Source organism: Pipistrellus kuhlii, unplaced genomic scaffold, assembly GCF_014108245.1.
Source record: "Pipistrellus kuhlii isolate mPipKuh1 unplaced genomic scaffold, mPipKuh1.p scaffold_m20_p_9, whole genome shotgun sequence".
Classification (NCBI taxonomy): domain Eukaryota; kingdom Metazoa; phylum Chordata; class Mammalia; order Chiroptera; family Vespertilionidae; genus Pipistrellus; species Pipistrellus kuhlii.
The window spans coordinates 43,475,162-43,488,040 of record NW_023425595.1 but is presented as its reverse complement, the minus strand read 5'-3'; the positions used below and the strand labels follow the sequence as shown (position 1 = coordinate 43,488,040).

The 12,879-nt window shown below is 48.8% G+C and overlaps 1 protein-coding gene and 1 long non-coding RNA gene across 2 annotated transcripts; both read left to right on the top strand.

Annotated features, from left to right (window-relative positions):
* The first annotated feature begins 754 nt into the window (after positions 1-754).
* LOC118713583 lies at positions 755-4,651 on the top strand. The gene is made up of 2 exons (XR_004986314.2): positions 755-1,592; positions 4,239-4,651. It is a non-coding gene; the product is annotated as an uncharacterized LOC118713583 (long non-coding RNA).
* A 2,420-nt stretch (positions 4,652-7,071) lies between these two features.
* On the top strand, positions 7,072-12,484 carry FZD4 (frizzled class receptor 4). Its single transcript, XM_036426840.2, has 2 exons — positions 7,072-7,744; positions 10,448-12,484. The coding sequence occupies exons 1-2, from the start codon at positions 7,460-7,462 to the stop codon at positions 11,774-11,776; spliced, it is 1,614 nt and encodes a 537-aa protein (XP_036282733.1). The 5' UTR covers positions 7,072-7,459; the 3' UTR covers positions 11,777-12,484.
* The last annotated feature ends 395 nt before the right edge of the window (positions 12,485-12,879 follow it).

Genomic DNA, 12,879 nt, shown 5'->3' with positions numbered 1-12,879 from the left:
TATGTATCTCTTTAATTATCACAAAAGTCCTAGGATGATTTTTTTTTTTTAATTTATTGCCTTTGCTTTTCCTGTAGAGAGTTACTATGGTGGAGCTTAATTCTAAAAAGAAAACAGAATTCCCTGATTTTCTTGCTGAAAAGACATTGTATATCGGTTAACACCCTTTCCCCAGGGCTCACTGTGTCCCTTCTGCCAAGACTCCAGCATCATATAATAAATACTGATCTTCAAAGCCAGAAGGCCTGGTTTCTAGCCTTGCTTCATGTCTAGCTAGCATTATCAAAGTGTACAGTCAACATTTCCTTTTCTCTCAATACCCACATTTATCTGCAAATGAGGTGATGAGGTAGACTCCTTGGTCTCTGAGACTGTTTTTCGGTTCTGATATTCCCCGAGCCATATAACTTCCACTGCTCCAGCCTCATGGGGTTGCTATAATTCAGAATTCATTAGTAGGGATGCTTTGGCTTACTCCTCAAGGGAGGCTATGGCAGTCACAGAAGCAAAATTTAGGAAGTCATTTGATACAGCTTTTCTGAAATACAATGTTTAGGCAAGGAGGAAGGAGGAATGGAATGGCTGAGGTAGATGAAGGATTGGCAGGTGAGGCAGGTTTAGTCATTCTTAGCATGAGAGTGGTAATGTGTGGTGGTATTATTGAGTAAGAGAAAGGGCCTGGTTAGACAGAACAATCTATAACCTAACTCCCTGTATATCTGAACCTTCAGATATGATCAATGGGTCTGCTGCTATTTAGCATAACCTGGTTCCGACAACAACCCTTGTTTCCCAGGTAAAAGGGTAGAAGGAAGTCATTGTGATATGGTGGAAAGAGTCCTAGAGGGAAAGAAAAGAATATTTAGTTCTAAGCCTATCTTAGATAAGTCATCTCCACCCTCTGGGTCTTGGCTTTTGAGTGAGGTTCTGTAATAATGATCTGGAAGGTTCTTTCCCAGCCTCTGTAGTCTAACAGATGCTATCAGCTGTTTGTTTTTCTGTATGTTTCTGAAAATTATTTTCTTAAAATGTGCCCTTTTTGTCTCATTTTAGAATAGAAATTAAACCCTAGTAGGGATTCTTAAAGCCAAGAAGATCATGGAAAAAATTTAAGGTAGGGAGGCTTAAAATTTAGTCAAATTCTTGAAACTGAAAATTTGAGAGCTACTGAGGAAAGATCACATAAAAATGCAGGCATTTGGAAATTCTCAGGATGTGATAAATGAGTCGCCCTTAATGTCTGTCCCAATTGGAGGAGCAGTTTAGTTAACTTAGCAGTGCATACTATACAGACTCAGTAAATACATAGCTGTTAACTGATTAACTTCAATGACTAAGCAAGGAACTAGCTGATTAGCACGGATTCCAGCTCCAATACCCTATAAGGCACTTCACACCCGGAGGACACTGTGGAGCCACGGAGCCAGCTACAGTAGGATGCATAATGGTCAAAAGCATATGCTGAGGAGTCAGATGGACCTGTGTTGGAATATCAACTCTGCCACTTACTGTGGGACCTGAGGCAAGTTTCTTATCTTTCTGAGGCTCTGTATCTTCAACTGTAAAACAGGGAGAACAACAGCAGGTACTATGTAAGTTTATTCATTTAACAAATATTTATTGAGCATTCTCTAGGCACCAGGTATATTTTAGTGAAGAAGATCGCTAAGACCCTATTCTTGTGAAGATTGTTTTCAGGTGGTAGAAAAAGAAAATTAAATAAGCAAGTAAACCACCAAACCAGTTATAGACATCTGTGAGTGCCATCTATCCCAATATATAAAAAACCAGGGGCCATCATGACCAAAACAACTGGATGGACTACTGAACAACATGTTTTGTGGGACGACAAGGCCAGCAGGGGGTTAGTGAGGGATGACCAAACGACTGAACAGCAGGCTGCATGGGGCAACCAGGCAGGCAGGGGAAGCAGTTGGGGATGACCATATGGCAGGGGTGGGGGGGAGTGAAGGGTGACCAGGCCAGTGGAGGGGGGAGAGTTAGGGGCAACCAGGTAGGCAATGGGGGGCAAATGGGGGTGACCAGGCTGGCAGGGGAAGCAGTAAGGGGAGACCAGACTGGCAGCCGAGGGAAGTTAGGGGTGACAAGGCCAGCAGAGGGGGGCAGTTGGGGGCGACCAGGCCATGGGGAGGGCAGTGAGGGGCAACCAAGCTGGCGGGAGGAAAGTTGGGGCAACCAGGCCAGCAGGGGTCAGTTGGGGGTGATCAGGCAGGCAGGTGAACAGTTAGGAGCCAGTGGCGCCAAATTGTGAGAGGAATGTCCAACTGCCAGTTTAGGCCTGATCCCAAGGGATTCCAGATTGAAGAGAGTGCAGGCTGGACTGAGGGGACCTGCCTCCCCCATACATACACACACATAGTGCATGAATTTTGTGCACTGGGCCTCTAATTAATATGTATATGTGTGCATATATATATATTGTGTGTGTGTGTGTGTGTGTGTGTGTGTGTATACATACATATATATATATATATATATATATATATATATATATATATATATATATGCTTGTATATATATATACACACATATATATCTGCACACACATATATATGTCTAAGCAACAATTACAACCAAATGCCTGGGACTATTGGAACAACCAGAACAATGATGTGCATTGACCATAAGTGGCAGACACTCAATGCAGGAGCTGTACACTGGTGTTCAGTGCTATCCCACAGCCAGACTCCCAGGGTCCCTCCCCTCAGCCAGCTGGCACCACAATAGGCCTCGATTGCTGGCCAGGCTGAGGGACCCCTCCCATGCACAAATTCATGCACCAGGCCTCTAGTGAAGAAAATAAAGCAGAGCTAAGGAGGGAGTGACTGAAAGGAGACTGCGACATGAGTTCAGGAAAGACCTCTCAGTGACATGTCCATAATAACCTGTCACTAAATATTGGCTAGTGGCTTGACTGATAAATATTGAAATGAAATGAAGTTGTGGATGTGTTTGCATTATTTTTTGTCTCCTGCAAAGGTTCATGGTTACCCACCTATATATTAAACCATCACCACCAAGAGATAGAATGTTTTATGTACTGTCTTACACTTGATAGGAGGAACAGGGCTCTGATTCCTTGACATGCAAGAGCTCTGTGGTGACTGGATTCTTCTCTGCTGGCTAGTGGTGCAATAGATAAGAAGGTTTGGCTCTGTCTTGTTACTTAACCACTTGGGGCCTTTGATTCTTCCTCTTCAAGCAAGATTCCGGTTAGGGTTAGGGTTAGGGTTCCACTTTACCCTGTTTTATAGCTAGTTTGGGTACTGGAGAAGATGTAGCACCTTGACTATCTATAAACTAATAGGCTGTGGCATGACTTCTCCCTATGCTTCTGTTTTCCACAGTGAGTTGCCAATCCTGTGAGGTTTTAGTTCCAGTGAATTCCCCCCCTCAAAAACTAAACAGGTTGATAATGAACCACTTTCTCGCATTTTCCATCAAGACAGCTCTTTGTGAGTTCTAAATGTTCTGTCCAGATTCAAAGAAGCTGGTTTCTTCGTGAGTGGTTGGAATAAAACTTTTCTTGGAAGCTACTGAATATGGATTAGTTTGGATTGTTTCGCCGAAAATGAAAAGCAGGCTCTGGAGTGACTACTTCAGCACTTAATTGGGTTAGCAAAAAAACTGCAAATGAGAGGTTTTCCTTACGAAGGAAAGGATGTTTACACCCCCTACCCCACCCCAACCCCCCTAGGTGGTGGATTTTAACCTAAACGCTAGTCTTTAAATGCAGCCTTTAATTTAGGAACCATTACAAGAATCTATTAGAGCAGAAAGTGTCAGGTTGAAAAATTAACACATCACAGGAATTAATTAGAACCCGGCCTCTCATTAGATGCAAATAGAGAGCCCTCCAACTGCCTCCCAAGTCATGTTTGTTGCACCTCCAGAGTGTGCTGCATGTGTCCTAAGAGAGTGGACAGAGGGAGCTGCCCGGGCACTGGGGCCAGAGCCACTAGGGGCCCATGGCCTGCGAGGCTAATGGAAGGTCCTATTCATGTGTCCCTGTCTTCTGCTCCTAAATGCTTTGCATGTCACAGGGTGGATAGCCCTCGGCTTGGAAGTGTTTTCTGCAACAAAGACAAACATGCCATGCCTGTCACCAGGAGCAGACTGGCGACTGTGTAAACCACTCTGCGAGAGGGAGGCTGAGGGGCTCCAGGCCATTCAGACTTAGCCCTAAGTTGTGGTCTTTGTTTTCTTTCCACATTCAGACTGAAATGTGACTCCCCTGGCTTTCTTTTTTTGGAAAATACCTGTGATGAGTTCCATGCAGGGAAAGAAAAGCTGTTGACAGGAAAAGCTTCTGACAGGGAATGGCCTTCTTCTTCCGAGTGTTCTGAAAGGAGACAGTTGCTTCAAGCAAGATGAGGCAGGGAGGCCAGGGCCAGGTACAAGAGGCCCCAGAACATAAAAGGGTCACCTTTAACTATAGAGATGACTGAGTGTCCACAGTGTCCTCGGTGAGACCAGCACCATGCACTGCACACAGACCTGGGCCAGGTGGACATGCATCTGAGCCCTTTTCTGTCTCTTACTGTGTAGTCTTGGGCAAATTGCTTAACCGCCCAGAACATGAGTTTTCTCAAGCTGTTGTGCAAAATAAAAGAGATAATATGCATGTAAAGCACTTAACCCTTAATCTGGTGTAAGTTCAATAGGAGTTATTTGTTATTGATCTGTTAACAGTATTCGTTCACCCAGCACTTAACGATTTTCCCTCTATGTGCCAGGCCCCGGGCAAGGGACAGCACCTGTTCCTTGTCTTCATGGAGGTCACTGTTTAATAAACCATGTTCACATATCTTTAGCGCAAAGCAAACCTTGCTGTCCTCCCTGCAAGTGCCCTAGGAGAAGTACCATTGCTCACTAGCGCTTCTCTCTGAGTAGCTCAGAATCCCTGCAATAGTCTCCCTTTGAGCAGCCCTCCTAACGTAGCTACCTCTACTTTGGATTCACCTAAAGTTCTCCCTGTGCTTTTACCGCATTGAGTTACAGTTGCCTGTTTATGCTTTGTCTCCCGTGAGTCCTAGAGGGTGGGGATCATCTATTGACTTGATGCATACACCTAATGATTTATTCATCTATGTAGGCCAATGGTCTCATGTGTTACTCAGCACAGGCATACAGAAGCTTTAACCCTACTGCCGAGTATGTCGATCTCCAGCTGGGAAATTTTCTGGAGAAACGACTCTGTTCCCCATTTCGGAAAGGCCGCTTTTGAGCCCTGGTTTGACTGATCTTTCATTTTCTATCACTTTGGTTCTAGCCTCAGTTTCTTCATCTCTTTCCCAGGCTAGTGGAGTCTCCTTCCCCAGGAGATGATGATGATGATGATGGTTGGAAACAGTGCAGCTTCTATGTGTATAACACAGTTCTGGTACAGAGCCAAACACACACAAAAAAGTTGATTCCAGTATTTCCTTTAGCCAAGGAAATAGTTGCCAAACTAAAACTACAAAACAATATGAGCACTAGTGGCACAGACCTCCTTCCAACTTATATCCAGCCTCTGCCATATGCCAGACTTAGCTGACGTGGGAGGGTACAAGCACCCACAAAAACGTGGTCCCTGTCACCAACCCCAGGAAAACAGTGGCATGTGTTGGACAGAAGATCTCAGAAAAAGAGAAGAAAGCTCTTCACCCAGATCCTCAGACCTGGACAGCTGGAGGTGACTTGGGCACAGTGCCAGGAAGCTACAGGCTGTCCCACATCAATAACTAAGATAGTTGGCACTTGCCAGACACTGTGCCAGACACTGAGCTAAATGACTTACAGGTATTTCCCTCATTTAACTCCTAGAACAACTGTGTGATGCAGACATGAGCTTACTCATTTCACGGATGGCCAGATGGAGGCTGAGACTCACAGTACCTTGACCTCGGTAAAGCAACAAGTACATGGCTTAGGAATCCACCTGCTGAGGGTTCCCCTGGCCCACTTGAAAACCTGAGAGGGGGAGCTAGCCCATAGCTCTGGGGAAGAGGAGGGGGTGCAGGTCCGGGAGGGCTGAGAATTAGAGAGGGGTTAAGTTGGATTGAAAGCAGGTCGCATGGTCCCCAGATCCCCAGGACCCTAGGCAGAAGCAGAATAAGTTAGAAAGAGATACAGGCTGCAGGGAAGGATGCCTGGGACCCGGGAAGAGGGGAGCCCCTGTAGCTGGGCGCTTTCTAGCCCATCTCCCCCTCCCTTTCTCCTCTAGAGCAGGTCCAGCCTCTCCCCTCCCGCCCTCTCTCCCTCCCAACCTTATTTAGAAACCGTGTCCCCGAGACAGGAAGGGCGGCGGGCCGAGAAGCACGGAGCTTCCCGGCTTCATTTCCTCTCCAATCCCCCTGTGGAATTTCATTCCATGCGGCGAGGAAATCGGAGCGCGAGACCCTCGGCTGCCCGGCTGCTCCGCTCCGGGGCGCCTCCCCCACCGGCGGCGGGAGGCAGGGCTCCCGGGTGGGCGGGCGGGCGCCGGTCGGCGGAGCCTGGGGGCGGGGAGCGGGGGCCGGGCTCCCACCCGAGCAAGACGGGAGTGGACGGAGCTGCGGGGCGCGGGCTGTACCAGGCACCGAGCTAAGCGCTTTTTACGCTTTATACCGCTCATCCTCCCCCGTCTCTGTAAGGACAGGGAGAAAGGCGGGCGCCGAGAGGTTGTGCAATTTGCTCAAGGTCACACAGCCAGGCTTTTGCAAATCCCAATCCCGTGCTCTTTGTACGGGTTTCTCTGCCTGACGTGGGGGAGGTGGCCGTGGACCGAGGTGACCGCTGGAAAAGGAAAGGGAAGGAAAGGGAAGCCCACCCATTCTGGGAGCACTTCTCACCTGGGAGAGGAGGGAGGGGGCCGGCTGTCCCCGCCGGAGGGACTCGACTCCATCCCTGCCCAGCCCCTGAACCCGGCGGAGCGGGTGGGAGGAAAGTGAGAGCCGGGAAGCGGGGCGGGGCGCTCCGGGGAGGGGAGAAGAGGGGGGAGCGGGGAGGGCGGCGGGTGGGCGGGGCCTGGCCCTCCAGCGGCAGACTGGCCCCGCCCCCCGCTGCCCACAGAGCCCGCCCATTGGAAGCGCGCGCTGTCCGTCCAGCCCAGCCACCGCCCAGCGAACTTGTAGCGCCCGGGAGGGCTCGGGCGGTGAGAGCGGCGCGGCGCGGCGCTGGGCGCTGGCGGGCTTCGCGGAGACCCCCGAGCCGACGCGGCCGGGCGCTGGGTCCAAGGCTCACCGCCTGCAGCCATGACCCAAGCAGCCCGTCTCTCGGCCTCGCCCCGGGGAGCCTAACACCCCGCACAGTTGCGCGCAGCTGCTGGAGAGGCGACCGCTGCTGCACCCTCGTCGCTCTTGGTTGGCGCCTGATCACACTCCCTAGCCCCGGAGCTGGGAGCAGCGCGACCCCCCGTGCAAACTGGGGGTGCCTGCTGGAGCAGCCCCCGCCGCCGCTGCCCCCGGCTCTGGCCATGGCCTGGCGGGGCGCAGGGCCGAGCGTCCCGGGGGCGCCCGGGGGCGTCGGGCTCCGTCTGCGGCTGCTGCTGGGGCTGCTGCTGCTCTCGGGGCCGGCTCGGGGCTTCGGGGACGAGGAGGAGCGGCGCTGCGACCCCATCCGCATCTCCATGTGCCAGAACCTGGGCTACAACGTGACCAAGATGCCCAACCTGGTGGGGCACGAGCTGCAGACGGACGCCGAGCTGCAGCTGACAACTTTCACGCCGCTCATCCAGTACGGCTGCTCCAGCCAGCTGCAGGTGGGCGCCCCCACCCCATCCCCCCACACCCCACTCCCCACCCCTGGCTAAACTCTTGAGCCGGGACGCCCCACACTAATTCGGTGGAAACCTTACTAAGTCGAACCCCACCCCCACCCCCCTCCCCCCATCGCCTGCCCGCTTTCTAGGCTGAAGGGTATAATCCTGAAAAAGTGATTTCCATCCCCACCCCCACTTGCCTGTCCCTTCTCAGGGACTAGAAGCCAAAACGTTGTGTAAGTCATCTGGCCCGCGAGAGAACCCACTCCTACACCCCGCCCTTCCGTTTTTCTCCCCTGCCCACCGTGTCTGGCCAAGCCCCTAACCCCAGTGGAGCTGAGGGTTATCTCTGCCAAGGATTCTGGCCGCCGCTGCTCAGTGGGCGAGTCCCCGGCGGGGCAGCCAGCTGCAGCTGAGACTTGGAAGCAGAGATAAGGCAGGAGCTGGGAACTTCTCCCTCACCGACCTCGTTTCTCCCCCATATTTCTGGGTGGTTTGCTAAAGGAAACACCACTGCCCCGTTTTCTGAGGAGTGGCCCCGAATCGTGGGGCCCGCCTGACTTTAGAGGTCATGCAGAAAGGAATGGTTGCATTGGCTGGAGTTTATTCTTATCCTCAGGGTGGAGGGCAGGTTTAGTACTTGGAGGGGGAGAAAACACAGCTTGGGGGAAAAGGTAGTCTGTATGTTGGAAGAAGGTAGTTCGAATATTGGGAGATTATTGTTGTTGTTGTTTGCAGTCATGACAACTTTTTTAAGCTTATGTAATGATACAAAACGTGTTCATCCTACAGTTATAAGTGAAGAAAGAATTTGCCTGTACAGGGTGATTACGGTCTTACAAAAACAACACCCTATTCATTGGAAAAGAAAAACGATTGAAAGGGCATTTTTAAAAAGTGCTAACACTTGTGTTTTGTTTGATGAGGCTGTGAGTGATTTTTTTATTTTATTTTCTTTAATTTTAGAAAAGAGGGAGATTGGTGAAAATAGGGGATCGTTGTCCAGGCTAAAAGCTTTTGAAATCAGTGGTCCTGGTCATATCTTCTTAGAGATAAGAAACAAGCAGGCAGCTTACTGACTAGGTGCGTGTTTTTATATGGGTCATTTTAAAAGTTAGATTGTGGTTTCAGAAAGATGGCTGGGATTAGACCCGTTGCTGGTGAAGTGTCCCTCTGGAAGTTCCAGACCTTCAGAACTAGGTTATAAAAGCTTAAGAAATGATCCTCTAGCTCTCGGTTTGGAAACAGTGCATATCCTGACATCAGTGGCAATTTTTTTGTTGTTGTTGTTGGAGAAACAGCTTTTCCAGGGATATATATTTTTAATTGCTTGTATCCTGGGGAGGCAGCCAAGCTGTTTTGAAGGACAGGACTGGATCCCTTTACATGCTGGAAAATAGTTACTTGTAACTCTAGACTTCGTAGACAACATCTGTAAGGAGCCAAGCAGACTGTTTATCAATGCTGGAGGAATTGAGGACAGCAACTGCACTCTCCCCTGCTGGTCCTGCAGTGTCAGGGACTTAACATTTATATTTTCCTATTGTGCTTCATTATTATTCAAAGTGAAAACCTGGCCAAAGGAACCCCTGGTGACCAGAGGCCTCAACATGCATCCCCTCCAGCGTCCCCTCACTAGGTCTAACAGTATCTCAATTAGGATACTTTCTGTTTCAATATGAACAATAATTTTAAGGGATAAAGTACAGAAAAGAGAGAATATTAACAGAAGAGATGGGTCTGCTTTTTTTTTTGCCTTTATTTTTATGGTGATAAAGGAATGGGGGCCCTAACTCTTTTTGGCTCAATGGATAGAGCGTCAACCTGCGGACTCAAGGGTCCCAGGTTTGATTCAGGTCAAAGGCATGTACCTTGGTTGCGGGCACATACCCAGTATTGGTTAGACAAAGAGGCAGCTGATCAGTGTTTTTTTCTCATCAATGTTTCTAACTCTCTATCCCTCTCCCTTCCTCTCTCTCAAAAAAAAAAAAAAAAAAAAAAACAATAAAATATTAACAACAAAAAAAAAAGAAAGAAAGAAAGAAAAGAAAAAAAGAAATGAGGATGAAAAATAAGTCACCCAGCCCTAGCTGGTTTGGCTCAGTGGATAGAGCATTGGCCTGCGGACTGAAGGGTCCTGGGTTCAATTCCTGTCAAGGGCATATGCCCAGGTTGTGGGCTCGATCCCCAGTGTGGGCATTCAGAAGGCAGCCTACCAACGATTCTCTCTCATCATTGATGTTTCTATCTCTCCCTCTCCTTCCTCGCTGAAATCAATAAAAATATATTTTTTTTAAAAGAAGAGAAAAATAAATCACCCGTCACCAAAATGACTATGATTTGATTAGTCTGTTCAGCTCTTTCAAATAGTAGCTGAGAAGGGAGGGAGAACTCCCAAGTTAGTCTTTTAAGGCTTATTAAGCATTGTACAAAAGGGGATTATATAATTCTTTGGGTCCTTTTTATACATTTGTTTACTTATGTTCCCCTGGAAAGGATTACCAGACCCCAAAGAAGAAAAGTGTGTAGGGGATTACTAGGCATCCCTGTTTGAGGTCAGCATGAATGGTCAGACTCCCGATAGGCAGGTTTAAAAGTAGTTGTGTGCTATGCCTGGAAGCATTCACAACTCTGCTTTGTGCAAGCGTTTGGTCATACTCCCAAGTCACTTTGTTTTCTTTGCTCGTGTCGTTACTTTTCCAGTTCTTCCTTTGTTCCGTGTATGTGCCAATGTGCACAGAGAAGATCAACATCCCCATCGGCCCTTGCGGCGGCATGTGCCTTTCTGTCAAGAGACGCTGTGAACCTGTCCTGAAGGAATTCGGGTTTGCCTGGCCGGAGAGCCTGAACTGCAGCAAGTTCCCGCCCCAGAATGACCACAACCACATGTGCATGGAGGGGCCGGGAGACGAGGAGGTGCCGCTACCCCACAAAAACTCCATCCAGCCCGGGGAAGAGTGCCATTCCGTGGGAACCAACTCCGATCAGTACATCTGGGTGAAAAGGAGCCTGAACTGCGTCCTCAAGTGTGGCTACGACGCCGGCCTGTACAGCCGCTCGGCCAAGGAGTTCACCGACGTCTGGATGGCCGTGTGGGCCAGCCTGTGCTTCATCTCCACCGCCTTCACCGTGCTGACCTTCCTCATCGACTCCTCCAGGTTTTCCTACCCGGAGCGCCCCATCATATTTCTCAGTATGTGCTATAATATTTATAGCATTGCTTATATTGTCAGGCTGACGGTGGGCCGGGAGAGGATATCCTGCGATTTTGAAGAGGCAGCAGAACCCGTTCTCATCCAAGAAGGACTTAAGAACACAGGATGTGCAATCATTTTCTTGCTGATGTACTTTTTCGGAATGGCCAGCTCCATCTGGTGGGTCATCCTGACACTCACCTGGTTTTTGGCAGCCGGACTCAAATGGGGTCACGAGGCCATTGAAATGCACAGCTCCTATTTCCACATCGCGGCCTGGGCCATCCCCGCGGTGAAGACGATCGTCATCTTGATCATGAGGCTGGTGGATGCGGATGAACTCACGGGCCTGTGCTATGTGGGGAACCAGAACCTGGACGCCCTCACCGGCTTCGTGGTGGCCCCCCTGTTCACTTACCTGGTGATCGGAACTCTGTTCATCGCGGCAGGCCTGGTGGCCTTGTTCAAAATCCGGTCGAATCTTCAGAAGGACGGGACAAAGACGGACAAGTTGGAAAGGCTGATGGTCAAGATCGGGGTCTTCTCGGTCCTGTACACGGTTCCCGCCACTTGTGTGATCGCCTGTTATTTCTATGAAATCTCCAACTGGGCCATTTTCCGCTATTCCGCGGACGACTCCAATATGGCCGTGGAGATGTTGAAAATCTTTATGTCTCTGCTGGTGGGCATCACCTCCGGCATGTGGATTTGGTCTGCCAAGACACTTCACACCTGGCAGAAGTGTTCCAACCGACTGGTGAATTCTGGGAAGGTAAAGAGAGAAAAAAGAGTGAACGGTTGGGTAAAGCCTGGGAAAGGCAATGAAACGGTGGTGTGAAGCTAGCCAGCCTCCACGCTTCCCAAATTTTGACGGGGGGGACATGCCAGCATTTCGACGCAAATGCCACTAAACATTTCATGCAATGAATCTCAGTTTGAACAAACCAGCCACCCTAAGGGGACCCCCTCCCCGCACTCCCTTCTCCCTCTCACCCCAGCATCCTAAAACGAATGATTTTGCTGCAGACTTTGGAATAATCCAAAACGGAAAAGCCAGTTAGAGGCTTTCAAAGCTGTGAAAAATCATAACATTGATCACTTTAGCAGGTCGCAGCTTGGAGCGTGGAGGTCCTTGCCTAGATCCCAGCGATGCTGCTGTTCCCTGAGGGGTGGGATGTGAGCTGTGAGTAAGGTAACTTGCAGGGAGAAAGATTAATTTTTTTTTAACTCTTTAAAATTTAAAATACTAACTGGGTCTTTCAGATAGCAAAGCAATCTATAAACACTGGAAATGCCGGGTTCAGAGACGTGTCACATGAGTTTTATAGTTTGGCTGATCTAACATAAACATTTTCGGTGGTGCATTGTCTGCTGTTTAGAACTTGAGGATTGCTCTCCCAAGAGGTGGTGTCATAATCTTTCAGTGCCTTTGTCATAAAAAAGAATTGTTTGAACAAACAAAAGTACTGTACAAACACACATAAGGTATTCCCCAGATTTTTCTTCTCTCCCTTCTTCTTAAATTTCAACATGTCTGTTCGAGGCTGCTGCTGTTTTGTGTTTTGGGTTTTTTGTTTTTTTTTCATCTTACATTAATAACTCAAAATAGGCATTTTTATAGGAACTTTTGCACTGCAGCTTGCCTAATGAGGGGGGAAGGAAGGGTGATTCACTTTCTGACAATCACTTGATTCAAAGGAAAATGAGATTTACCAAGTCGACTTACCTTACCGACCCCAGAGACCTGTTGCATTGAGCAACGGGGACTTAATATATTTTACTTTGTGTGATTGCATCTGTGCAGACGCCAGTCTGGAAGAGCTAAAATGTTAAGTTTCTTGGCAACTTTGCATTCACACAGATTAACTGTGTAATTTGTGTGTGTGTGTCAATTACAATTAAAAGCACATTCTTGGACCATGACATAATAAGTATACTGAA